Here is a 26825-nt window from a genome sequence, read left to right as displayed (position 1 = left end):
TTGGAAGCAAGAGTAAAATTTGATCCAAACCACGCCATAATAAAAGTGTGATACTGTATTCCATTTACAGCTCAACTAAAATGATTTTCTCCTTAGGCTTGCCCGAGTGCAGATATCTGATGCTGGTGTGTACACTTGTGTAGCATCTAGCAGAGCTGGAGTGGACAACAAGCATTACAGCCTTCAAATTTTTGGTAAACTTCTCTCAAAAGCTATATGTAAAAAATCTATTGCTCAGTTAATTTCTTAAACCTAATCTTCATTTTTCCTTCTAATCAACACAAAGTTGCAGACATCCACAAGTGTTTCATACTTAGATAATCATTCGAAATACATTCACTTTTTTTTTCTTGTTTGTTTGTTTGTTTTGTTTTAATTTAGAGCGTTTTAACCCTAGAAGAGTCCTTACTTGAATTGGCACCCATGATGTGTCACAGGTGTTTTTTAGAATGAGTAATAATGTATAATTTTCAAGTGAATTTTAACTCAGTTACTTAACATAAAATAAGGAGTGCAGGTGAGGAGATGCAAAAGGGTAGCTGCATTGCAATTATTTTATATTCAGAATTAACTATTGTGTGTACTCTGTGTGAATCAGCTCTTTGTTTCTCTGCAGTACCACCAAGCTTGGATAACGCCGGAGGAACAGAGGACGTGACTGTAGTAAAAGGCAGTTCAACTTCAATGAAGTGTTTTACTGATGGCACTCCTGCCCCTACTATGTCCTGGTTTAAAAATGGACATCCTTTAAGCCTTGGAGCGCACCTAATTTCAAGTGACCAAGGAATGGTCCTTCATTTTGTAAAAGCAGAAATTGGTGACACAGGCAAATACACTTGTGTAGCGTCCAATGAAGCTGGAGATATCAGCAAGCACTTTTCCCTGAAAGTGCTGGGTAAGGTTAACCTGTCAGCTGAACAAAATGCAAGCAGTAAATGAGTGTCTACTCAGGGCAACAATTCAAAAATTGTCTAATGATAAGGGAGTATTTTCAAGAAACATCTTCTGTATTTAATAAGACAAACAGAATATGGAACATACCTAAAGATGTTTGTGTAATATATGTATTTTTACTCAAGATTTCAGGAGTACTGAAATATGCCAACTAGCAGTAAAGTGATTTGCAAAGTAATTTCGTATAAACAAACAAATTGGGTTAGTGGAAATTCAGCTTGACGGGTTGATAGCACAGCTGAAGGTACAACAGCTAAAGAGATAATAAAAATCTTCACTGATACTATGTAATATTTTTTTTTCCTGGGATTATGAAAATTTTGACTACTAAATTAATTTCACAAAATGTGCAAATTTCTAGACAGAGGCAGATGGAAATCATGATATAGCCAGTTGTACAGCCAGGCGTAATACTGATGCAGACTAATTCTACGAAGTCTGAACACAAGTTGGTGAATTAGGCTGAGTCAGTAAACAACGTGAATGTTTCTCCTTCCATAGAGCCTCCTCACATCAATGGTTCTGATCAACCAGAGGAGCTCTCTGTGATTGTCGACAACCCCCTTGAACTTCTTTGCACGTCTACTGGCATTCCAGTCCCCAAAATCTCATGGATGAAGGATGGGCGTCCACTTCTGCAGAATGACAATGTTCATGTCCTAAGAGAAGTGCTTCGAATAACCAGTGCTCAGGTAAAGCATTTGTTTCAAAACAGTCTCAAATGTTTTGAAAACGCTTTGTTTCAAAACAGCCAACCCTAGAGGAGTGTACAGAATTGTCTGTTCTTAGGGCCATCCTGAGAGAGGTCCTCAAAAACCTCTATAAAATCATCCGCTTGCATGTGCAGTTGGAGAATATATTTTTCCAGCCTTGCCTTGGAATTTTCCATACAGAACAAGCAGTAATATTATGGGTTAAGAGTAACCAAGTACTTCTGCCTCTTCTGAGCATTATTCAAGTTCATTTTTTATTTATTGCTGCTTTTTCACACGAAGCAGAACAATCAAGTCTAGGGACTTGTGCCTTTTTCTGGGTTTATTTCTCTTTTTAGTCTGTATCTGTAATCTTATATTGTTGATTTCCTGCCTATTTGACGCTTGTTACTGTCACTTGTTTTTCTTCTTCCGTATTTTATAGTTCCTCCTCAGCCTTTCTTCTTTTTCAGAGAACTGAGATTTTCCTAATATTTATTTGCTTCTCACATGTATAGGCCATAGACTGCAGGGAAAAAATGCCTTTGCAGTCACCTGTGTGAAAGTTAAATAAAAATAAATAAAGACAATACAAAGGCTTTCAGATTAATTCAGACAATAAAAGAGTCCATGGAAAAGTAACTTGTACAGAACTAGACCACTAAACTAAAGCTGTATTCAGCTACACTCAGCTAGGCTGAAGGTCCCCAAACACAAGTGGGACGGGGCTCAGGAAGAGGGACAAGCAGTTTGATTCATTTGAGCTGGTTTTGTTTCTAAAGCAAACACTTTTCATCTTTACAATGAGGAGTTTACAGGACAGAGAAAGTATAAAGATATTTGAGGATTAGTGCATAAAAAACCCTTCCTTAGTACCCAGAACTGACCTTTGCTTAGATGGATACTTATAGCCGCTTCCTTCTTCATTGATCACCTATTGCAGAAAGCATCACAAAGAGAAGAGGTTCTTCCTGGAAGCAAATTACCCAGAGAGATTATTTAGAACCCTGCAGCTCCTAAGCAATCCCTGTACAATCCTACTATGGTAAAAGAAGCAAGTTTCCAAGAACTAGAGAAGACGAGTTTCCAGGGAGACCTTATAGCAACCTTTCCAGTGTTTAAAGGGTGCCTATAGGAAAAATGGGTAACCTACAGGATAGACTCTTTATCAAGAAATTTAGTGAAAGAACAAGGAATAATGGTTTTAAACTAAGCAAGGGTAGGTTTAGATGAGATATAAGGAAGAAATTCTTCACTCAGAGGGTGATGAGGCACTGGTACAGGCTGCCCAGAGAAGCTGTGGATGCCCCATCCCTGGAGGTGTTCAAGACCAGTTTGGGTGGGGCTTTGAGCAACCTGATGTAGTGGGAGGTGTCCCTGTCTACAGAAGGGAGGTTGGAACTAGATGATCTTTAAGGTCCTTTCCAACCCAAACCATTCTATGATTCTAAGAACTCTTTCATTTCTTTTCAGACAGTTCTTATCTGTTGTCTTTACTTTTAAGTGCTGCCCTTTAAATTTTGCTGTCAATGTTTATATTTCACTGTTTTTCTGAATTGTTCCCAGATACTGCAATTCTTGCTGAAGTTGTCCATGTGTTTCTAGGTGGAGGACACAGGAAGATACACATGTTTGGCATCTAGCCCAGCAGGAGATGATGATAAGGAATATTTAGTAAGAGTGCATGGTAAGTTTAATTTAGGCAAAAAATGCTCCTCAAACTGTAAACTCCTAAGGTATGTAACAGTATCTCAATTTAACAGCTTATGTATTACTAAAGAAGAAATATGTGTTTTGAGAAAGTGATGTTACATCATATGATAACTAACATTTCTGTATAAGATTAACTATTCTAAACCTTACAAGCAATTAAAAGGGAAAGTTCTACCTGATGCAATCCAAGTCTTGTATTTTGAATAAATAGGAAGGTTACAGATATCAGTAATCAACATCAGTGTTCATTTGAACTGAGTTTATTGTGCATATTAAAAAGAGTATAAAGTGTAAGGACGTCTATGATCTTAGTTTTTTAGTAGAAAAACTTAAGAAATCTATTTACAAATGAATACATAAAATGTAATGTCAGTTAAGGTAGTATAAACACCAGGACTTACGCAGTTCTACAATATGCCTAAGGTTTCTTCTTGAAGGTTATAGCTCCCCTGTTTCTTGATGGAGAATTTATGGAAATTCTGTGATTCCCCACTCTGTCTGGCTTAAATGCTGGTGACTTCACTGAGAATGGACTTTTAAATTAATTTGTCACAGTAGTTTCCAGTGTGTGACTTAAGAAACAGGTTCACCAGTTATACGAACGTGGTGTATTTAACACAAGTATTGAAAAGCAGAACTAATCAGTGGCACTGTAGCTTTGTCTTTATCTTAAATATTGAGAAATAAAATGGAATTTTTCAATTAATAGTTTTAATGGTGGCTCATATCTGTGGTGTTTATTTTTCTTCTTAATTTTTGTAACAGTTCCTCCTAATATTGCTGGTACCAGTGGTCCACAGGACCTCACTGTGTTGCAGAACAGACAAGTTATACTGGAATGCAAGTCAGATGCTGTACCACCTCCGACAATCTCATGGCTTAAAAATGGAGAACTTTTAGAGGTACAGCAGTTACATTATTTGTATTAGTTTGTTGCTCCCTTTAGTTTTTACACGCAATGCTTGAGGTTTCTTACTCTATTCACTTGCTCCTTCAGTGCAGTCAAGTTACAGTGCCTTGAATTCAAGCTGAGTTGCCCCAGCACAAATGCAGTTAGTCCTAAATGAGTACCTGAAGCTAGCAAGCATGTGAAGTGGCCATCCCGCTGTTACTTGTTCTCTTTTCCTTTAGGGGGATCCCTTGCTCCTCCTGGATCCTCTGAACAATCCTAGAAGCCTTCGGTATACTCCTGAATGGCTTCCCAGGAAAGGTAGCTGAGAGAAGACTACACTATATGTTTCCTTTGGGTATATTATGCATCCTCATATTCTAGTAGCATTTAGGAAGGAATTAAAATTCTTTACATTGGGAAAAAACAAACCACGGGTTGCTAACCACCACGGTTTTGTATCAAATGCATCTTTTTCACTCATGGTTCCGTGTAGTGTCATATAAGGCATTGAGTCCCTGGTGGTTGAGAGACAGTTAGCAAGATGAGGATAGTTTAAACAGAATGGTGTGGTGTTGTTTTTTTTTTTTAATTTCTCATCATTTTATGATGACTCAGAAGCCAGATGATTTACAACCGAACAATTTAAATTATTAACTAAACTTAATAATTTTCCCTATATTGATCCTTATTTGTGAATAAAGAGGAAACATTTATCTTATGAATTTTGTCTCCCTTAGTTGTAGCCCATCAGTAGTCTTCATACAAAGTTATGCTTCTTTGTTTTACTTGTGTCAGCCTGTTCTTCAGGCTCTTTTTCTATTGTAAGTTTAGAAGAATGAAATATCTGTGGTAGAAGTAAGAATATGGGGAGTGATTGTGTCTTACTAAGTGCAGGTACGGAACGTTACCTTGAATATTGCATAAGAACTAGCTAGAAATGAGTGTAAGAGAAACAATTCTTCCTCTGAATACTCAGTTCTTTAATTGGGTAGCTATTTATGAAACAAGTTGGAACAAGGCTTGGAGGTTAAAAATGAATACTTTTTACATGAGTCTACCTTGGAAAGCTAGTGTTTTAAGCAGTACTTGAGATTTTTCCTTTTTCTACATCTTAACTTAAAAAAAAAAAAAAAAAAAGAAAGAAGACTCTATTACAAATATTTACCAGAAATCAGAACAATATAGAAGAATGCTATGATTGACATAGATACTCAGCTGAACACCTAGGAATTAACTGTAATATTAGCTCTTTTTGCTTTTAGGAATTCATGTCTGTATGTGAGGATTGATGCATCTTGATTGTGCAATATGGTCAATCTTCTGCCTTCTGATTTATAGCAGAGTAAGGAAGTTCAGTCTCTAGAGTTGGTTCTCCTCTAACATGAATTTATAAATTAACACTGTTATAAATTTAGTCCAGATGTGGGCCTCTTAATTCATCAGGTGTACTTTAAGTAGCAGATTTAGGTTTATTATGTTCTATAGCATCCTTTTCATTCTTCATCTTAGCTTAGATAAATATGTACTCCAGGTATCAGGACAACATCAGTGTCCCCCTGAATTGTTTCCCCTCCCAAGTTTCTTTCTCAACCTGGAAAAAGTATAATAGTCTATTAATAGTAAGCAGCTGGGAAGGAGCTTTCTCTTCATGTGGAAAGAGAGGTGCCCTATGGCTCAGAGGGTGGTGATCAGTGGCACAGAGTCTGGTTGGAGACCTGTGACTAGCGGTGTTCCACAGGGGTCAGTGCTGGGTCTGGTCTTGTTCAACATCTTCATCGACGACCTTGATAAGGGAATAGTGTCCACCCTCAGCAATACACCAATGATACAAAGCTGGGAGGAGTGGCTGACACACCAGAAGTCTGTGCTGCCATTCAGCGAGCCCTGGAGAGGCTGGAGAGCTGGGCAGGAAGAAACCAAATGAGGTTTAACAAGAGCAAGTGTAGAGTCCTGCACCTGGGAAGGAACAACCACATGTATCAGTACAGGCTGGGGATGACCTGCTGGAGAGGAGCTCTGTGGAGAAGGACCTGGGGGTCCTGGTGGACGACAGCCTGGCCATGAGCCAGCAGTGTGCCCTGGTGGCCAAGAGGGCCAACGGGATCCTGGCGTGCATTAAAAGGAGCGTGGCCAGCAGGTCAAGGGAGGTGATCCTCCCCCTCTACTCTGCCCTGGTCAGGCCTCACCTGGAGTACTGTGTGCAGTTCTGGGCTCCCCAGTACAAGAAAGACAGGGATCTCCTGGAAAGAGGCCAGTGGAGGGCAACAAAAATGATACGGGGCCTGGAGCATCTTCCGTGTGAGGAAAGACTGAGAGACCTGGGTCTGTTCAGCCTGGAGAAAAGAAGACTGAGAGGGGATCTTACCAATGTTTACAAATATCTTAAGCATGGGAGACAGAGGGATTTGGCCAACCTCTTTTCACTGGTTCGTGGGGATAGGACAAGGGGCAATGGCCACAAAATGGATCACAGGAAGTTCTGCACCAACATGCAAAAGAGCTTCTTCACGGTGAGGGTGACAGAGCACTGGAACAGGCTGCCCAGGGAGGTTGTGGAGTCTCCTTCTCTGGAGGTATTCAAGGCCTGTCTGGAGGCCATCCTGTTCAACCTGCTCTAGGGAACCTGCTTTGGCAGGGGGTGTGGACCCGATGATTTCCTGAGGTCCCTTTCAACCCTTACAATTCTGTGGTTCTGTGATATGGATCTCCTTGTCTTGGGAACATTGAGGTTTCACGATGACAGGAGATGACTGGAGAAGTCAGATTTTCAGATTGCAGTGCTACTTTGGTTTAAGTCATCGCTGCTTTTTGAAATGGCCTTGTAATGGAGGGTGTCATTCCTCCTCATTTTGTTGTCTTCCACTGTGCAGATTTTGAACTCACTAGACTTCTCTGTGTTTAGCGATGTAATTGTGCAACACCACCACTTTCCGTAGCAGAACTATAGGAAGACCTAGCCTGGAACGGCTTTGGCAGTCATAGTCTTGGCACTCTTCGTTTGCTTTTGGGAGATACACATCGAGTGTTACCAAAATAAGTAGATATGAGTGTCTGGACCTAGTCCATCTTTATTTAGACACTAAAAGAATTGCTGAATTTGTATTTTTTAAAAGTTTTTGTTTCTGACATGCCTTGAGTATAGTGAAAGATTTAAACAATAGCTTCATTGCCTGTGTTTTGTCTTCTATATGCTATTTTGTTTAGAAGCACAGGCTATGTACTCAACAGGAAATATCAGTTTTGACCCAAAATCTGTGTCTGTAATCCATCCTGGTGGTGAATCATTTCACCCGTGAGGCTCCGTCACTGTTGTCTGTTTTGCGTCCTTAGACTTGCTCTGTTGGTGCCTAGTGTTAGACCAGAGTACTTGAGTGGTAGTGCGGAGGGGTGAGGAACCAGAAGTGTTTCACATACCTGTTGTAGTTGCTATCCACAGACCTTCTAACCAAAAGAGCAAATGGGAATGTCAGCTTCGAATGTTATCCAAAGTGTGCATAGCGCATACTGTAAAGGTTTGTGGTTGTTTTTTTTTGTTTTTTTTTTTGGGGGGGGGGGGGGGGGGGGGGGGGGGGGGTGTTACTGTTTTTTTATCCAGTCAGCTTTTTGAACACCTGTAGTTGGCATTACTGTCATTCAGTTGTTCCGTTCCGATCCAGACTATCCAGACTAGCTGTGGTAAAAAAAAAAAAAAAAAAAAAAAAAAAAAAAAAAGCCTTGACTTAAAATGGCTGCTGAGCAGGTGCTGTACAATCACAGAGCTGAAAAGAGTGGTTTCCTCATATCCAGAAATGCTGGCTAGCAAACTTAATAGGCTAAGTTTGTTGGATCCTGTCTGGTCAAGACTTGTAATGTTTGAAGAACAGTCTAGAGAAACTAGTATTTCTTCTGCCGGTGGTGTGCATGGATTTTTGGGGAAAAAATAATATCGTGTGCTAATGGCTGCCCCTTTTCTGTAAAAACTCAAAAGCCCTTTGGCTATACATTGTGGATTAGTTAACCCAAAAAGTCACCTTATTCAGGCACAAGCTCCAGAAGGAGTTTCAAGGTGGAATCACTACTCAATGATAACTTATTAAAACCTTGTTTATCCTATTATCTTCATGGCTATAAATAAAGTTAAGCTAGCAGTTAATTCAGTCCTTTGTTTATCTTTGTCTCTCTTTCATGGCTGTTCATACTCTGCAACAAAAGAATGCTCTATCTGTAGAAAGAGAACAATCATAAAATTAAATCCATCAAACTCTCTCTCTTTCCCCTTAGGGAACTCCTCGAGTTCGAATCCTATCCAGTGGGCGATACCTGCAAATCAATAATGCTGACCTCAGTGATACAGCAAGCTATACATGTGTGGCAAGTAATATTGCAGGAAAAATGACCAGGGAGTTCGTGCTGACAGTGCATGGTAAAATAATGAAACTGTTCTTGTTGGTTTTGATCTTTGCATGGTATTTCTGCTGGATTTCAAATGGCAAGAAAGAAGCATTAATAGTCCCTTTGTAGCCAGATGCAGGCCACTTAGGCTGCATCTGAACTGTGAAACCAGGTGTATTACCTCATGTGTGTCACCATCACAGTTCACAGTTGTCCCCCATGCTAGAAGACCTGCTGGGGACTCACCATGGCTCCCTCTCTGTCTCTCTGTGCTTCCTGCTGACAGAGGGTGCTGTGCATCCCGCCTTCATCCTGATACAGAGTCAAGATACATCCAGACTGAACACACAGATCCAAGACAGAGAAATGCTCTTGGGCAAATTTATGCCAGTTGTTAAAGCAATTCACTGGTATCTTGGGGGACTTGGTTTGCATTGCTGTTTTGGCCACTGGTTTTGCAAGTTACTTGAAAACTGGGGCTTCTCTGCAGCTAGAAGCAGGAGATGGTAGGAACATGTTTGGAGGGCCCTGTACATCCTGATACCTGCCCTCTAATACCATCGGCCCACTGGTACTTTCTGAATTTCATTTTAAACCCCCCCTTTTTTTTTTTTCCTCAACTGTAAGCTGATTAGAAACTATTCTATTCTCACACTCTTATGACGCTGAAAAACTTTCCTTTTTCTGTTCTTTTAACAACTCACTCATAAGTACCTGCATTATGCTGTGCCCCCCACAGTGGCTGTCCTTAGCTGTCCATTTAAAATTCTTGTTCCTCCTTAATTATAGCAAGGATATCATTTCACAGCCTTATTTTGCTGAGTTAAATATGCTAAACTCTTCTGCTGATTTAGCTATGTGGTAGTTTTTACAGTAACTAACAAAGGTGATCTTCACAGTGCATTTAAGACAGACTTTGTTTTTCATTCCTTACTGCATCGTGGCAATTATGTACTGCTCAAAGTGGTAAGAAACTTAGTTCCGCCATTGTAATCATCCCTGTACCTGTATGTGTTTTCATGTGTAGAGTTTCAGTCAGAGCAGAATTCTTTTTTTTTTTTCTGATACCTCTTGTAATTTTTCCTTTACAGTGGCTCCGACAATCCGAAGTAGCCCTCAGACTACTGTTGTCCATATAAATGCGTCTGCTGTTCTGGAGTGTATTGCAGAAGGAGTACCAACCCCCAGAATTACATGGAGGAAAGATGGGGTTGTTTTTACTGGAAACAATACGAGGTATTGTGCAATAGTCAGAATAAATATTCTCCATAGTATTTTTTTTTGTTTTGTTTGTTTGTTTTTGTTTTTAGCAATGTATTAGTTACAGAAAGCTTGATTTGACTTCTAGGACTCATAAATGAGTTTTTTTTCACAGATCAGATCTGCTATTAGTACTATCATCTCAAATAGACCCAAATGTAGAAAATACTGTGACAAAAATAGATATCTAAAGAAGTTGTTCTTCAGAAAAGTAGCAGTAGCAAAAATTTCACCCTTTTATTGCTAAGAAAGACAAAAAACAAAACAACAACAACAAAAAAGCCTCCTTTGACAACCTCAGAGTAATGATTTTTTTTTGATATTGAAGATTTTGAACAATAAATCTGGGAGATATTTACAATTTTTGATAGGTTTGAAGATTTAGGATGAAGCCAAGCGATTTCATGCAGACCAAAAGCTCCTTGAGTGTACTCTGTAGCTTCAAATATATTATACTTTATATACATGTTCTAGTATTAACTTTTATTATAATGAATGTTTTCTGTCTTCTGATTGCTTTAGGGGAAATTAGCTAGGCATTTTCTAGAACTGGGCAAACGCTTAAGAATTCAGTTATGTTTCAAAGAAAAATATACAAGCATTAACTTTTTTTTTGAGGTTAAGTAGGAATTCATAAAAATGAGTTTTGGATATCTGCAAATCTGTCACCATTTATGTAGAAGTGCTACGTCAGTTAGATTTCATAATTTCTTAAGAAAATGGATGTGCTGGGAAAAAATGAAGTCATAATAATTGCAATAAATGAGAAAACTGTATGTACCCAAATTAAGACACCAAGTGTTGAAGGTTATTTGTTGTGCAGTAAGTCATCTCTTTCATCCGTACTATCAGAATGGCCTATCGTTCTGTTGATTGGACAGTAGGAAAAATTGTGTGGCTTTGTTTCAGATATTCCATATTAGAGGATGGATCTCTACACATCCATTCAGCACATGTTACTGACACAGGAAGATACATGTGTATGGCGACTAATACAGCTGGCACTGAGCGCAAACGAATCGATCTGCAGGTCCTTGGTAAAAGTTTTGGTTTTAGATAAATATACTTATTTTTACAAGTCTAAAGTCCAGATATATCATTTTTCTTGTTCAGCCTGATCCAATATTAAGTTTAGCCCCTTTTCAGTTTCTCTGTTTAAAAAATAAAATTTAAAAAAATGAATTGACAGCTTTAGGAATACAACCAAATATAAGTGAAAAGAAAATATTTATTCTTTGTTATCTGTTGTGTGCACACCGACTGGAAATAGAAAGACCTGACACATCCAATACTACACATTTAGTAGGTTCATTACTGCCAAGTCACTCTTTATAATAATCAAGTGAATGTGCTCAGGCAGTGCAGCTCTGTGTATATGGGGGGGGGGGGTGGGTTGGGGAGGACATGTGTATAATGATTCTGAATAATTAGGCTTTGTTTGTCCTTAGTTCCTCCGACTATTGCTCCTGGACATACTAATATTACAGTTACTGTAAATGTGCAGACCACTTTGCCCTGTGAAACCGCTGGAATTCCCAGGCCAGCAATTAGCTGGAAAAAGAATGGCCATCTACTTAGTGTTGACCAGAACCAGAATACTTACAGGTGAGGGATGTTTTCACTTCTTTGTGGGTTTAAAATGTTCAGGGATGAATTTGGCACTTTAAAAACCAGCCATACATAAATGTAATCTTGTATAGCCTGTAAAATCAGTCGTCTGATTACCTGAGAAGAAAAGAAGTATTTCAATGTCTTTTACTTTCTTCTCTTTTTTCAGACTTCTGTCTTCTGGTTCCTTAGTTATCATTTCTCCTACTGTGGATGACACAGCTGTCTATGAGTGCTCTGTGTCAAACGATGCAGGAGAAGATCAAAGAGCAGTTGAACTCACTGTTCAAGGTAGAGGGGATATTGCTATTACATGTGTATGTGTAGCATTTCACTGGATTATTCCAATCTTAAGATGAGATTTGTATATGGTTCTTTTATGATACTGATATCCTTAAGTCTCTGGTATTCCCAAGAAAGACAATAAGTTAATTCCAAGAATTAACAGCAAATAAAAATGAGCAAGTAACACTGATCTTTGTTTTTAGTGCCCCCATCCATAGCAGATGAAGCCACAGATGTGTTGGTAACAAAGCTGTCTCCAGTAGTAATTTCCTGCACCGCATCAGGGGTTCCTATTCCTTCAGTTCATTGGACCAAAAATGGCATAAAGTTGCTTCCCAGAGGAGATGGCTACAGAATACTCTCTTCAGGTACTGTGCATGGATGGGGTTCAGATGCAGAAAATTAGTGAAGGGTTTGGGGGGGATGATTGTGCATATCTGGAAGTAATAAATTAAATACAGTCTGTCAAAAAAAAAAAAGCACAACTGTCTAATTTTTTTTAGAATAAGAGTATAGACCTCGTAAGAGGAATGCTTTAAGAGAGTTCACCACGAATATAGGGTATTGCTGTATGTCATAATGCTCTCTATCTCTGCTGTAGGCGCTGTTGAAATACCTGCCGCTCAGTTAGTGCACGCAGGTCGGTATACCTGTGTGGCCCGCAATGCAGCTGGCTCTGCTCATAGACACGCCACTCTTCACGTTCAGGGTAAGATGGGAAGCCGAGGAGAAAATGCATTCTGTCAGAAAGCATTGCCTGTATAAGTACAAGTGCTGTAGAGTAATGGTAAGCACAGATTGGACTGTCGGTAGAAGAGCACTTCCACTGAGCTCTTCAAAAGGATGGCAGAATCAAGCTGTTGCTAATTCAGCCTTCTCAGACTCCTCATGTTACATGATTTCTAATATCCTCTGTATTTTCTAGCCTTGAAAATTTACCAGTTGCATTTTGCCTTGCATTTTGTTGCACAGAACCACCAGTTATCCAAACTCAACCAGGGATGCTGGATGTCATTGTGAACAATCCCATCCTATTACCGTGCGAAGCCATGGGTACACCTCAACCCATAATAATGTGGCAAAAGGAGGGCATCAATATAATCACAGCAGGTATCCTCTTGAAGCCTGTAATTCCAGCCTATTTACTGGAACTCAGAAACTTTCTCTCTCTCCTATGAATGTTCAAATTTATGTCTAAGAAAGCCATTCATTTAAATAAAAGAAAGTCATACTTTGCTTATATTTGTTTTAGGCAACGGTTATATGGTTCTTCCCAGTGGCAGTTTACAGATTGCAAAATCAACTGTTGAAGATGCTGGCACTTACACGTGTGTTGCTCAAAATCCAGCTGGCACTGCTCTGGGGAAGATCAAACTGAAAGTTCAAGGTAGATTTTCTTCTAAACTATTGTGATTTACGGACAGGAAATTCGTGCACATTTTCTGTTAGTCAAAACCTAAATATGAGCAACACAAAAAGACCTAATGCTTCCCTATTTGATGTGACACTGAGCAGAGCCTAGGAGGTTTATTCCCTTTATTTGTCTGTCTACTTTAGGATCAAAGGTTGCTTTTAGGGTTGTTTTCACTAAGAATTGAAGTGTTTCCTGCTTCTTACATCATCTGATTATTTTCTAAATATTTTTAACTCTTTTGCAGTTCCTCCTGTCATCAAGTCGCACCTGAAGGAGCATGTTGTTCCTATAGATCAATCTGTCAATCTGCAGTGTGAAGCTGAAGGCTACCCTGGGCCAGAGATCAGTTGGCATAAAGATGGACAGCAGATAACTGAGTCAATGAGAAGAAGAGTTCTTAGCACTGGCACTCTGCAGATTGTGTTTGTGCAGCCTGCTGACACGGGTCGATACACATGCATAGCAGCAAACCTGGCAGGGTCCAGCAGTTCCAGCATGGAGCTCATTGTGCACAGTAAGTGGGACTGTGTGGAAACTGTAGAGTATGACAGCATGAACCCATGGAGGGTGAGGAGCTAGGATGTAAGGGAGAAGTCATGCTCCTTAATGTGTGAATTTTATTGGTTTGTAGCATCAACCAGATGCTTGAATTAAGGAAGAGTATTACATTCCCTGAGCTCAATTTCTACTTTGCTGCATGTATTTCACACATTTGGCTGGCATGTTTAATGGGAGGTCACTGGTTGAGACAAGAAACAATACAGAAGATCCAAGTTTCTTCAATCCAGTATTGTATGTTTTCACAGTAAAGCTTGGATAACACATAGAGGTAACTTTATTTAAATAAACCTTTTCACAGTTCCCCCCAAGATTCGCAGTACGGAGGTGGAGTACACTGTCATGGAGGACTCCAGGGCTGTTCTGGCTTGTGTGGCTGATGGGATTCCAACACCAACAATAAACTGGAAGAAGGACAATACACTGTTAACAGAGATAGTGGGAAAATACAGGGCCATGCCAGATGGAGACCTCATTTTGGACAATGTTGTTGTAAGTTCACTGAATTTAAGATCTGACTTGACTAGTTTGCACATAATACAACCCTACTTCTCTTCATTTTCACTCATTTCTGGATTAGTTTTTTTGTTGTTTGTTTGTTTGCTTCTTTTCTCATTGTTAATATTCCAAAGTCCTCATAAACATTTCATTTTCAACTGAGGAGTAAAATGTCTGTGAAAAACTTGTAGTGATAAATTCTCAGAAAGGGCAAAAGCAAGTGTAGGTCATCTTTCAAATTTAGAGGAAGGAAGAGTACAGATGAGCAATTCTACTGAATGCTGTTTTGAGCTTCTCTTGTCATTACATGTGATAATGTTGTTTAGGATATATCACAACTGAGATTTCCCTAATATGCTTTCTTTCAGCCTGAAGATTCTGGCAATTACACCTGTATTGCTAACAATGCTGCTGGAGAAGACACACATACTGTCATTCTCATTGTCCACGTACTCCCAGCGTTTACTGAACTGCCTGGAGATGTAGCTTTGACTAAAGGAGAACAACTCAGATTAACTTGCAAAGCAACTGGGATACCTATACCCAAAATAACATGGACCTTTAACAATAACATCATTCCAGGTGGGAAACACTGGATCTTACTGGTCATTCTGCTCTAGATTTTTTCCCCACACAGCATTGCAATTAGTTTGGCATAAGGAAGAAAAAGAATCCAGAGAGAAACTTGTTAGGCAGCAGTTGTGTGAGAAATATCTTCAGTATTCTGCAGTCATGTGATTAAATTGCCTGAGACACAGCTGTAAGAAAGACAATGAAGAAATTGTCCCTGTTCTGTAGCCAATAATGTAACACATTAAAAACTTTTAGTAACTGATGACATTTATCCAACAGCTAAAGCTATTTCTCTCAAATATGAAGAAAACCTCAGCAGTTTATAGAATACAGATGCACAAAGCGTGAAATTAAGGGACAACTTAAGCGAATACATGCATGTGGGCAAATGTTGTAGCTGTGACTTTTCTGTGTGTTTCTGAGGTATCTCAGAAATGAAATGGCACGATGCCATTGTGCTGCTTAATAGCACTGTAATTCAAACAATCATAAGAAATGTATGTTTAAAATCATTGAAGTAATCTTGTGCTGTGTGTTCTCCTTTCAGCACAGTATGATGATGTAAATGGACACAGTGAACTTGTTATTGATAGAGTATCTAAAGATGACTCTGGTACATATGTTTGCACAGCAGAAAACACAGTTGGCTCAGTCAAAGCTATTGGTTTTGTGTATGTCAAAGGTATGTATAAATAACAGCAGTTGTGATCACTGTCACAGTTTTATGCAGATGTCTTCATATTATTTGGTACCTTGTCTATGGTTAAGTGGAAAAAAATAGAAACAGGTTGAAATTCACATTTCAGAATGTCTTAGCCATGGAAGAATGATTCCACTCAGGGCATTTTATTTTGATTCTGCTGCTTGTTTGCTATCACTTGGAATTTCAGAGCCTCCAGTCTTCAAAGGGGATTACCATCCTAGCCGAATTGAGCCCTTGGGTGGCAATGCTATGTTGAATTGTGAAGTCAGAGGAGATCCACCTCCAACCATACAGTGGAGCAAAAAAGGAGTGGATGTTCAGATCAGCAACAGGATCCAACAGCTTAACAATGGTTCTCTTGCTATTTATGGCACTGTGGTGAGTAACTGGACTGTTACAATGTGTTTGTGCATTGCAGTTAATTAATAAAGGCATTCTAGATCATATCATTTTGAAAGACTGAGGCTACACATTTAATCCAGTTTTGCTTTTACCTTTCACAAATGTTGGTTTAATTCAGGCTAGAATACAGTTGAGTTATTGTGACAAAAAATCCAGAGAGCCATCATTCTCTTTAATTGTAAGAAGGACTGCATCTACATACTAATCTTGGGTGTGTGAAATGCTGGTGATGCACAATTACATGGGAATTTTTCTTTGGACCTTAAAAGAGCCCAAGTTCTACCCAGTCAGGTCAGCTGAAAAGCAATTGTGTTCTCCAAGTGCAAACCTCGTAGCACCCAAATTCCTAATATGAATGACAAGATCCTCCCCACCCACCCCTCGCCATAACCTCATGCCTGTATTTTGAAGTAAGGTTAAAAATAGCTCCCTGGAGTTGATTTAGGAGAAAAAAATATATACCTCAAAGTTTAAAAATTCAAGGAAATAAGAAATAGAACAATCACAGTAAAAATAATTCACAGTATTGCTGTTAATAAAGGCAAAATGTTTGAATACTGTCAAATGTGACAGTGTGCCTCTTAGGATCCAGTGCATGCCATGTTGCAGAAAATTCACTTACATGAGGTGCACTATAAACTGAAACCCTCATTACAAACATGTTGACGAGTTATATGATTGCTTGCTATTTTCTCTTTAGAATGAAGATGCTGGTGACTACAAGTGTGTTGCTACCAATGACGCTGGTGTGGTGGAACGCAGTCTGACACTAACACTTCAGAGTAAGACTCAAAATGAAAAGTCCAATACCTCTAGATTGGAGCAGTAATCTACCTTTGGATAGGTATATGCAGCTCCTGTTGAAGTTTTGGAGGTTGGGCACCTCACTGCACTTAAGGTTAAGATTCACCTCATCTTTCATCATTAGTAGTTAAGCTAGTGACTGAGGTCAATGAAGGAAAGAATGCAGAGAGTGATTTAGCCCATTTGTCTTAGAAACCAGCTTAGACAAGGAAGAATCACCCTCTGAAAGGGTCCATTTCTCTTAGCTGACTTAGAGTCTGTACAACTGGATTAAAGTAGAACTAACTTTTACATTGAGAAAGTTACATGAGGTGAATTCCAGCCTTCACTGACAATATTTTATGCTTTGTGGAAATAATATTTTAGAATTATTTTTTCACTGGTGGTAGTTTCTAAACATCCCTTTTCTATTATAGCCTTAACCCATATGGATGTATTACTTATGTCTCAGTTGTCTTGGGGTATCACAGAATCACAGAATGGCTGAGGTTGGAAGGGACCTCTGAAGATCATCATGATTAATAGCGTCTGATTAATACAATAATAGTGTGTGATTTAATATATAATTTAATGTATAGTAGGTTTAATATATATATAGTAGGTTTAATATATATATAGTAGGTTTAATGTGTATATAATAGGTATAATGCATAATTTAATGATTTATAATTTATATAATAGCTATTTTAATTTTAATATACTATGCATAATTTAATATATAATAGGTATGATTAATAGCGTCTTCCTGCAGGTTTTATAAAAAGCAACAGATTTTTAGCAATATAGGAAGACTGTATGCTCATACAGTTAGGCCTCAGTCCCAACCTCGGCCCTCAGGTTGCTACACATTAAAAGCAGCCTATCAGTGTTGTTTTAACTTGCGTGTAGCCTACCATTTGACAGTGGAAGACCGAAATAATAATTGTAGTCAAAATAAACAGACTAGGTTGTTGTGTCCTCTTTCTGACCAGACCTTTAATATTTAACACAATGAAAAAATGTACCCGTGTGCTGTTTCTCTTCAAGGTCCTCCAGTCATCACCATTGAACCTGCAGAGACTGTTATTGAAGCTGGTGCCACAGCAATGCTGAACTGCCAGGCAAATGGAGAACCTCCTCCAACCATCAAATGGTCCCGCCAAGGTCATCCAGTTGTGAGTGAGGATAGAGTGACTGTCCTGTCTAATGGCTCCTTGCGTATTGTTGCAGCACGGAAGGAAGATACGTCTGAATATGAGTGTGTAGCAAGGAATCTAATGGGATCTGTTCTTGTCAGAGTACCACTGATCGTCCAGGGTAGGTGCACAAAATATAGGACTGTGATTGTCAAACTGGTAGATTCCAGAATTAATTCAGTATAAGAGCAAGATTTTATTTTATCCCTTCCATATATGCATTAGGTGCATGTTAAACCTAGTCTGAGATGTCAGTGGGTTTGTGCTTCATGTAGTTTTGCTCCTTGTGTTATACTCACACAGCTTTGTGAGACAGATGAATGTGAAGGACTGGGAGATATAAATAATAATGAAAGGATCTTGATCCCATTCTCAGAACATAAGCCATTACTTCATCATATCTCTAAAGAAAAGCATTTAGAAACAAACCGTAACTATTTCAGAGCAGCTGAGGTGTTCTCTGAACCTGTAGAAAGATATTTCTGCAGTAATGAAGATATGAAGTGAGTTGGGTTTCCAAGTATGTCTTCACAAATGTATTTTTCTCTCTGCTCTGTCAATCTAAGAGTTATTACCACGAGCACATGTTCCAAACAGAGCATCATTTTTCCTACTGCAGTGCATGGTGGATTTTCTGAATGGCTTGAATGGCAACCTTGCAGTGTAACATGTGGTCAAGGTGTTCAGGAGCGGATTCGTCAGTGCAACAACCCTCTTCCAGCAAATGGTGGGAAGATGTGCGAGGGGCCTGATACAGAAGTACGCAGCTGCCACAATAAGCTGTGTCCAGGTATTTCTTTAATGAATTGATGCATATGCCTTATGTTGAGTGCCCTAGTAATAAACGATTATCACTATGGATCTTCATGACAGCTGGATTTTTCTAACAAGGTGGAATTCATCTTGACTTTTGTGGAAAGGAAATTTCAGCATATACTGTTTAAAAAAAAAATGAAAAAAAAATTAAAGCTGCGGTTTTCTCTTTCGTAGTGGATGGCAACTGGTCAGAGTGGGGGCTTTGGGAAGAGTGTTCAAAGAGCTGTGGACAAGGTAACAGGACCAGAACCAGAATCTGCAGTAATCCACCAGCTCAGCACGGTGGGAAGCCATGTGATGGTAGCGCTGTGGATTCAATCATGTGTAATATTAGGCCTTGCCCAGGTAAGGGAAAATTGGTTTAGAATTAGCTGTTTAAGGCACTTTCTCTGTAGATTTCTTGTTTTTCTGCAAACCTAAATTCTTCCCATTTGTTTCAAGTGATTAGCTTATAAAAGAATTAAATGCCCATTTTTTATTTTTTTTTTTTAACATTATTTGTAATGTATTGAATGGGAGCACTTTTTGGAAATAGAAATCATAAAACTAAATGCAAGGAGAAATTTCAGCACTTTCTCTTTTTTTTTCACATACCCAATTAAAATGCTGATTTTGTATTTTTATGTTTTTCAGTGTTTATTACACATGTGATCACAGAGTAAAACTTGCTACTCTAAACCTATTCTGCAAAGCCTATTAAAATTGAAAAAAATGATAAAAAGGCCATGTAACGCACGCTAATTAATACTTTAAGACATTATCAGTTTTTTTCTCTATTTTTTAAATTTTCAGCCATGTCTTTCTCCTCATTAACTGAATGTTAAGGTTTCCTTTCTGCCTTGGTACTACCTACTCCGTTTTACAGGATGTAGTTTATTCATAGCCTGTAACCACTGGCATGTTTCCTTCTGTACATTTTTTATTATATTGATTTTTCCCTTTTCCCTGATGTTCGTCCCACCACAAAGCCAAATGTTCATCCGCAGCCTGAGATTCATTTCTCTGGATCCTGGCAACAAAGTCAGTTCTGGCTCCTGCTTACTGGTAGCCCCTGAAGCTAGTGTGCCAGCTTTTAGCTGGCATGCCCCTTCTTCTGCTGAGACCTTCAGCCTAGCTAGCACATAACATTCAGATCCAGGTAATTTATGAAAACACCAGACTTGATCAAGCATTCAGCTCTGTTGTTTAAAGATTGTAATCAGGTGAAGTGATTCAGGAAACAAAAAGGAAAAAATCTCTCCTTTGGAAACTTCTGATCTGTTTCAGCTGTTGCTCGAGGTGAATTTTTTTTTTAATAAGGGGCTTATTCAGAGTATTTCATTTATTGATATTAAAGAAGGTAGTGTGGTTTTTTTATTTTTATTTTTATTTTCTTTTTGCCTTAGGCTGTGGAACTATAATTTCAAGTTAAAGTAGCTGTATGGTTTAAACAGTTTTATGGCTGTGCTGTCTTTGCAGTTGATGGTGAGTGGAGTTCTTGGCTGCCATGGGGTCCTTGCAGTGAGACTTGTGGGAAAGGTACTCAGACACGATTGAGGCTCTGCAATAACCCTCCTCCTTCACATGACGGATCATACTGCGAGGGATCTGATGCACAGATGCAGGTTTGCAACAAGAAACGCTGCCCAGGTAAGATACATCAGATACGAAGAGAAACATGACAAACTTCTTGTTTCCATACTCTACTTAATTTGTACTTAATTTAATGCTTTTCAGTTCTAAAAATGAAATCCCTGAAAAAATTCCATTGAAGCCTTTTGTTTTCAGTGGCCCCCTCTCACCATCTTCAACATCCCTCTAGAGACCTAACATGGGATTTCTTCTCCAGTCCTTATGTCCCTTCCTTTACCCTTCCACTGTGCAAAAGCAGCATTTTGAATCCTTGGCAATTAAATTACAGGTTTCCTAAACTTGTTTTTTAATTTAAATTTTCCGAGGTTCTGTTACTCATTTATCCTTTTCTTCCACATTTCAATGACTGGACAGGAAAGCTCATTTTTGAAATATGACCTTTGTATTTGGCTGAGTGCAGGGATAATGAAGGGAAATTTAATGAAGTGGAATATGCAGCAGTTCAGATTAGATTCCTCTGGCTTCACACTCTATTTTGCTCATGCCAGATTCTAAGCTGTGTCCCCTGTAACTATTAAGTGGTAGAAGAGAGAACTGTCTGTGTAATAGTTGAGCAACTGAGGGCTTGATGTTGCACATTTATCTGGCTAGAGGTACCTCTGCAGAGGATGCTATTGCTCACAGCTGATTTGTGATGAACCTGCCTCTTCTCAGCTACTAGCTCAAGTGTTCATATGGATGTATGCATAACAGTTTGTGCCACCGTATGGTGTGAGAGCAAAGACCCTACTATTCAAATGCTTAGACCTCCTCATGTGAGATAATTTAGCAATAACTCATATAAACAGCTGAGCCTGTAAGTCAAAGGAAGCAGTAAGCGTGGCTAAGAAGGAGCAGGAAGATGGTGGTAATGGTCACATCTTCAGACAGTGCAGCTGCAACCAGGGAGGACACACAACTAAAAACTGGGTTTTTAGGATGGCACGAGTACCATGAGTGCAGTAATTTTGGGCATTACTTTATATGTGGATACCTAAAAATAGGAGAGTGACTGAGCACAAGGACTCAGCGATCCCTCACTGTGGATCTAGTCAGGCTCACAGCTTATCTAAAAGACGTGCTTTTCTCCAGCTTTCACTCCTGGAAATCCCTTTGTAGAAATCCCTACATAGCTGAGATACTCTATAGAGACCGTCAATAACATCCTACAGTAAGCTTTACCCTGGTGTAGCCCTGACTTTGTTGTTTCTAACATCAGTGACTATAACTGTACCCTGCTTTGCCTTTCTAACCAGTGGACGGGAAGTGGGCCACGTGGAGCAGCTGGAGTGCCTGCACTGTATCTTGTGGAGGAGGCAGCAGGCAGAGAACACGCCACTGCTCAGACCCAGCCCCACAGTTTGGGGGTCACAAATGTGAAGGATCCGACATACAGATTGATTTTTGCAACAGTGATCCTTGTCCCAGTAAGTGCTTCAGGTTAAGCTGCTTATCCACGTACTGGGTTTGTAGGGATGGATAAGAGGACAGAAGCCCTCTACAAATCACACACTCGTTTGTACTCCCTTTCCGTGTGCACAGAAAAATTAGAGGATCTGAACAGAGGTAAGTGGTACTAGATCTCTTCATCAGCAAAACTGTGGCATTTTAAACACCAGCTGGTAGGAACACAAACCGGTGGCAGCTGGTGGATAAGCTCCTGCCAGACTGTCAGAAGTCACAGAACATCTAGAGGGAGAAAGACCTTCAAGATCATCAAGTCCAACCATCAAGATGACCTGGTTGTGCACTTCTGTAAAGTTACACTGTCCAGTCACAAAATACTGCAAATCAAATCTCTCAGTATCTCACACCATAATCTAGTGATTCCCTTTGTTAACAATATGTGCTTCATGCTTTCCTATATTAGTCAGTTAATGAGCTACAGTGTTCCAAAGCTGGTTAATGCACACTGAGAAATCACTGAATGCTGGACAAGATAACTTTCATAGATCTTTCAGTTGATTATTTTGCTTTTTATTTTAGGAGAAAAGTATTTTAAAATTACTGTCCAATAGGAATATTTTCCTAGCTTGAGTGTCTGTTTTTAGTATCTGTTAATAAGGAGAAGATAGATAAAATCTAACATTTATTTTCACAGTTCATGGCAACTGGGGCCCATGGAGTAGTTGGGGAACTTGTAGTCGCACGTGCAACGGAGGGCAGATGAGGCGATACCGGACCTGTGACAATCCTCGCCCTGTCAGTGGTGGAAGGGCATGTGCAGGGGCTGATATGCAAATACAGAGATGCAGCACCGAACTGTGCCCTGGTGAGTCCTCAACCTAACAGAGAAATTAAATGCAGCTTTCTCTGGAATACTGCAGGTCACATAATGTATGCAATATTTTCATGTTATGAGAGGAATGTAGAACATTCTTGTAATTTACATTTTCATACAGCCTAATAATCTACTCTCACCTTTTTTTTTTTTTCTTTACATGACCGTCACCTTACCATGCTTTCCCCTTTCACATGTTAGGTTTTACCAAAATGAGGTAGAATAATCCTAAACAGGAAATAGCATATGAAAATCTCTCCTACACCTAGTAATTCTACTTTTGTTTTACGGTAAATATAGTTTATGAGGCTCCCAGCAAAATGTCATAATGTATTCCAGGAGCAAGGAAGAATGCTAAGCTCATGTGGTTTAAATCAAGCCATGATCAAAGCAGTAAACTGATTTATTAACAACACAAAATCAAAGGGCAGTCAATGAACTTACGCATTCAAAATCAATATCAGCAATATTTGAGATAAACCATGATGCTAGAGACTTACTAAACACCTACAAAGTTCTAAACTTCCTTCCATAATTCATCCCAGAAAAGCATTGTTATTAAATTACTAGTATTCCTGATATAATAAGAAATTATGAAACCCCTGCTCTGTGCACACTCCTTTACATACCTTTCTTTTGTGGGAGTTGCAGCAGCTTTTTGTGTACCCTTGCCACTTTTGACACCATGCTGACCCACACATTGGTGACAAAGCCCCTACCAAGGACACATCTACACTCATGGGCTGTGGGCCTCTGCTTCTTGCACCCCATACAGTCAGCCCTTCTATCTTGGATCCCAGCTGCTCATGGTGTGCGAGGGGGACAGTGCTCCATCAGGTCTTGATGGAGGTTGCAGTGTTGGTGGGACAACTTCTGGCAAGGCAGTGCCAAGCACAGTTTGACTTGATTGTTTACCCTCCTCGTATTCGGGTTTCTCCCCCCAGTCACAGATTTGCATGCTGCTTCTATACTTGTGTGGTGGTTTAACACCAGTAGGTAGCTAACTATCACCACACTGCTATCTCAGTCTCCCACCTCAGAAGGACAGAGCGAGAAAATATGATGTAAAAAAAAACAAAAACCCTCATGAGATAAGGACAGGGAGATCACTCATCAATACTGTCATGGGCAAAACAGACTTAGTGTAGGGAAGATTAATGTAATTTATTGCCAATTAATATCAAAGTAGAGCAGTGAGAACTAAAAGCAAACTAAACCCACCTTCTCCCATCCTCCCTCTTTTACTTTCTCCCCCTGAGCAGCGCAGTGGAACAGGGGCTGCGTCAGTCCACGTTGCTTTCTTATCTGCCTCTCATTCATGGTCACTCCCTTCCCCTGCTCCAGTGTGGAGCCCCTCCCACGGGATGCCATCCTTCCTGATCTGATCCTGTGTGGGCTTCTCACAGAGTGCAGTTTGAGAACTGCTCCCATATTGTTTTGTACCAAGTGGTCTGTCCTTCAGCAGCAAATGGCTCCATCACAGGCCTCCCCCAGGGCAGCAGTTCTCCACAGACTCCCTGCTCCTGCGTGGGCTCCTCTCCACGGGCTGCAGCTCCAACATGGGGCCTGCTCCTGTGGGGGCTCTCCATGGGCCGCAGGCCAGATCCACCTGCTCCTCCACAGGCTGCAGCATGGAGATGTGGTCTGACATGGTACACCATGGGCGGCAGGAAGACAGCCTGCTTTACCATGGGACTCCATGGGCTGCGGGGGAACTTCTGTTCTGGTGCTTGGAGCACCTCCTGCCCTCCTTCTGCACTGACCTCGGTGTCTGTGGGATTCATTCTCTCTCATTTTGTCACTCTTCTCTGCCAGCTGCTGTTAATTCCCTTTCTTAACTCTGCTCTCCCAGAGGCCCTCCTGGCTCAGCTCTGGCCAGCAGCGGGTCCCTTTGGAGCTGGCTGAAGCTGGCTCTGATCTGCCATGGGGCAGCTGCTGGGCTCTGCTCACAGAGGACATCCCTGCAGCTCCCCTGCTACCAACCCCTTGCCATGTAAACCTAATATTACTTTTCAAACCGTTTCCCCCTTTACTAGAAAGTCTCCTGGTATTTCCCCAGTTATTGTTTAATTTGGCTGATGGTTGTGTTAAGCAAACTTTTCATTGTTACCTTCTCCTTACCATTGTCAGTTTTGGGCAACTATCAGCTCTGATAAGGCATTTCCAGATACTCTGTTCACGTTGTATACAGCCACATTCTTATAGTTACATCTGTTGTTATTGAGGCCATGCTACCAAGAGGAGGCAATGTAGACTCCCCCTCCATGTAATTTGAGCCAAATCTAATTGAGCTCTTACATGTGTTCTTTATTTGCAAAATGTATGGTTTGTTTGGTTTCTTGTAGTCTTCCATCAATTTTATCCTCATGCAATTTCAGATAACTTCTTTTTAGGAGGAAAAGCACTCAGAGCTCTGAACAGATAAGTTGCTTCTCTAGTGAGAGACTACCAAAAAGGATGATAGGAGATTGTGAATATTGACAGCTGTTCTTTACAAACTGGTTTCTGATGGATCTGTGTATATTCAACACTGCTTCTTAGTTTTGAAATCAGTTTCTGTGTAGCTTGATATTCTCAGGACAGATGCAGAGAGACTGGCGAAAGGAATCTCGACAGAAGCTCTTGGAGAGGGCAGCTCGCAGAAGTTAGGCAGCAGCTGATTACGTGGTTATGATTATCTTCACCCCACAGAGCATGATGCATAGGCACACCCAGAGGCAGCCTGAGATAATTCTGTGCACAGTGGGCCTCTCAACGCGCCGCCCTTGATGCGGTCGTACAGGGCTGTGCAGAGGGACTTGCATAGTTCACACTGTTCAAAACTCTCCTGGCCAGCCATGAAGAAGTAGCTATTCGATGTGACACAGGGAAGAATTTCGCCCAGTTCTTGCCAAATCCCCAACCATTACACAGGAAACATTTCCTGGAGGAGCCTCCTCATTTCCCGTATAGCCAATATACAAACAAAATTTTGAAGGTGGTGTGTTTCTTGAAGGAAGAAGTGTTCACCCCTACCCATTAAGGTCTTTTTGTCATCCTTTTAGCTATCTTTTCTTTATCACATTGTTTCCATCAAGAAGGAATGACACAACAGCATGACTGATGCAGTCTAAAGTATTTTAACTGAGATGTTGTTTTCCTCATTCTTTCTTTCTTCAAGTGGATGGAAACTGGGGGCAGTGGCAAACATGGAGCCAATGCTCTGCCTCATGTGGAGGAGGAGAGCAGACCCGAATACGGCTGTGCAGCAATCCAGCCCCGTTAAATCGTGGACGTCCTTGTCCTGGAGACTCCTCCCAGATCTCCAGGTGCAATATCCAACCATGTCCTGGTGAGTTAATTTACAGCACTACGCAGTGAGAATGTCATGAAAGCCTGTGGTTCTCCTCATCTAACTGGTATGTTTTTTTGGCTCACATCTCCCCTGCAACTGCAGGTGCATATATCTGTTGTTGTAACTTGTTATGTAGCACTACAGTATGCTCCTAAAGAATAGCTGCTTTTCAGACAGAGGTGGGTGTATAAGGTGATTACTGTGTTATTGTGCATATATCTTAGATCATATATAAACAGCATCCTCTTATTTGCAGGTTGTAAGCTTTACTGTTGCAATTATTGTAGTAATAATATATGCAGAAATACCTTTATTTCTTAATATGACAGGCAATATTTCTGGATTTTCTCTCCCCCCAAAATATCAGATGACTGAGTTTTCATATGGCACTTTTTTTTTCCTCCCTCCCTTCCCTCCCCTGCACAGGTGGGCCTTCTCGTGCCAAAGGCAGTATCATTGGAAACATTAACAATATTGAATTTGGAATTGCTTTCCTGAATGCCACAGTAATAGACAGCCTTGACTCTGAAAACAGAGTAATACAAGCGAAGATTACCAACATCCCTCAGAGCCTTGGTAGGCTTTTTGCTACTTTTTATATTTTTTTTTTCTTGAACTAGATTGAATTCTGTGCAATGTTAGTTTTCACTACTTCATTTCCTTAATGTCACTGGAGAAACTGACCTAAACTTTTCATAGACAGAGGGGGGAAAAGGGAATCTTCACTATTTATTTCCAGTATATGAATATTTGTAAAATGTTTCCTCTGAATATATATATATTTTGTGGTTTAAATCTTAAGGCTATATACTAGTTTCAGGCACTTGTCTTTTTTCAGCACCTACTGATGTGGGACATACAGTTAGGAAAAAACCCTCAAA

The 26825-nt window shown here is 40.0% G+C and overlaps 1 protein-coding gene across 1 annotated transcript in view; it reads left to right on the top strand.

Annotated features, from left to right (window-relative positions):
- HMCN1 (hemicentin 1) overlaps window positions 1–26825 on the top strand; it is a 199482-nt gene that overhangs the window by 153518 nt on the left and 19139 nt on the right. Inside the window, 28 exon segments of the mRNA XM_048058996.2 lie at window positions 97–194; window positions 617–895; window positions 1456–1646; window positions 3252–3333; window positions 4125–4261; window positions 8512–8653; window positions 9714–9858; window positions 10792–10919; window positions 11331–11487; window positions 11660–11781; window positions 11979–12143; window positions 12377–12484; window positions 12748–12885; window positions 13028–13162; window positions 13434–13703; window positions 14049–14239; window positions 14614–14827; window positions 15366–15500; window positions 15709–15899; window positions 16624–16705; window positions 17754–18023; window positions 18522–18692; window positions 18893–19063; window positions 20177–20347; window positions 21586–21756; window positions 22431–22601; window positions 25771–25941; window positions 26371–26520. Of these exon segments, the coding sequence (XP_047914953.2) occupies window positions 97–194; window positions 617–895; window positions 1456–1646; window positions 3252–3333; window positions 4125–4261; window positions 8512–8653; window positions 9714–9858; window positions 10792–10919; window positions 11331–11487; window positions 11660–11781; window positions 11979–12143; window positions 12377–12484; window positions 12748–12885; window positions 13028–13162; window positions 13434–13703; window positions 14049–14239; window positions 14614–14827; window positions 15366–15500; window positions 15709–15899; window positions 16624–16705; window positions 17754–18023; window positions 18522–18692; window positions 18893–19063; window positions 20177–20347; window positions 21586–21756; window positions 22431–22601; window positions 25771–25941; window positions 26371–26520 (4556 nt within the window).

Source organism: Anser cygnoides, chromosome 8 (assembly GCF_040182565.1).
Source record: "Anser cygnoides isolate HZ-2024a breed goose chromosome 8, Taihu_goose_T2T_genome, whole genome shotgun sequence".
In the NCBI taxonomy this organism is placed as follows: Eukaryota; Metazoa; Chordata; class Aves; order Anseriformes; family Anatidae; genus Anser; species Anser cygnoides.
This window is presented reverse-complemented; position numbering and strand designations above follow the sequence as displayed.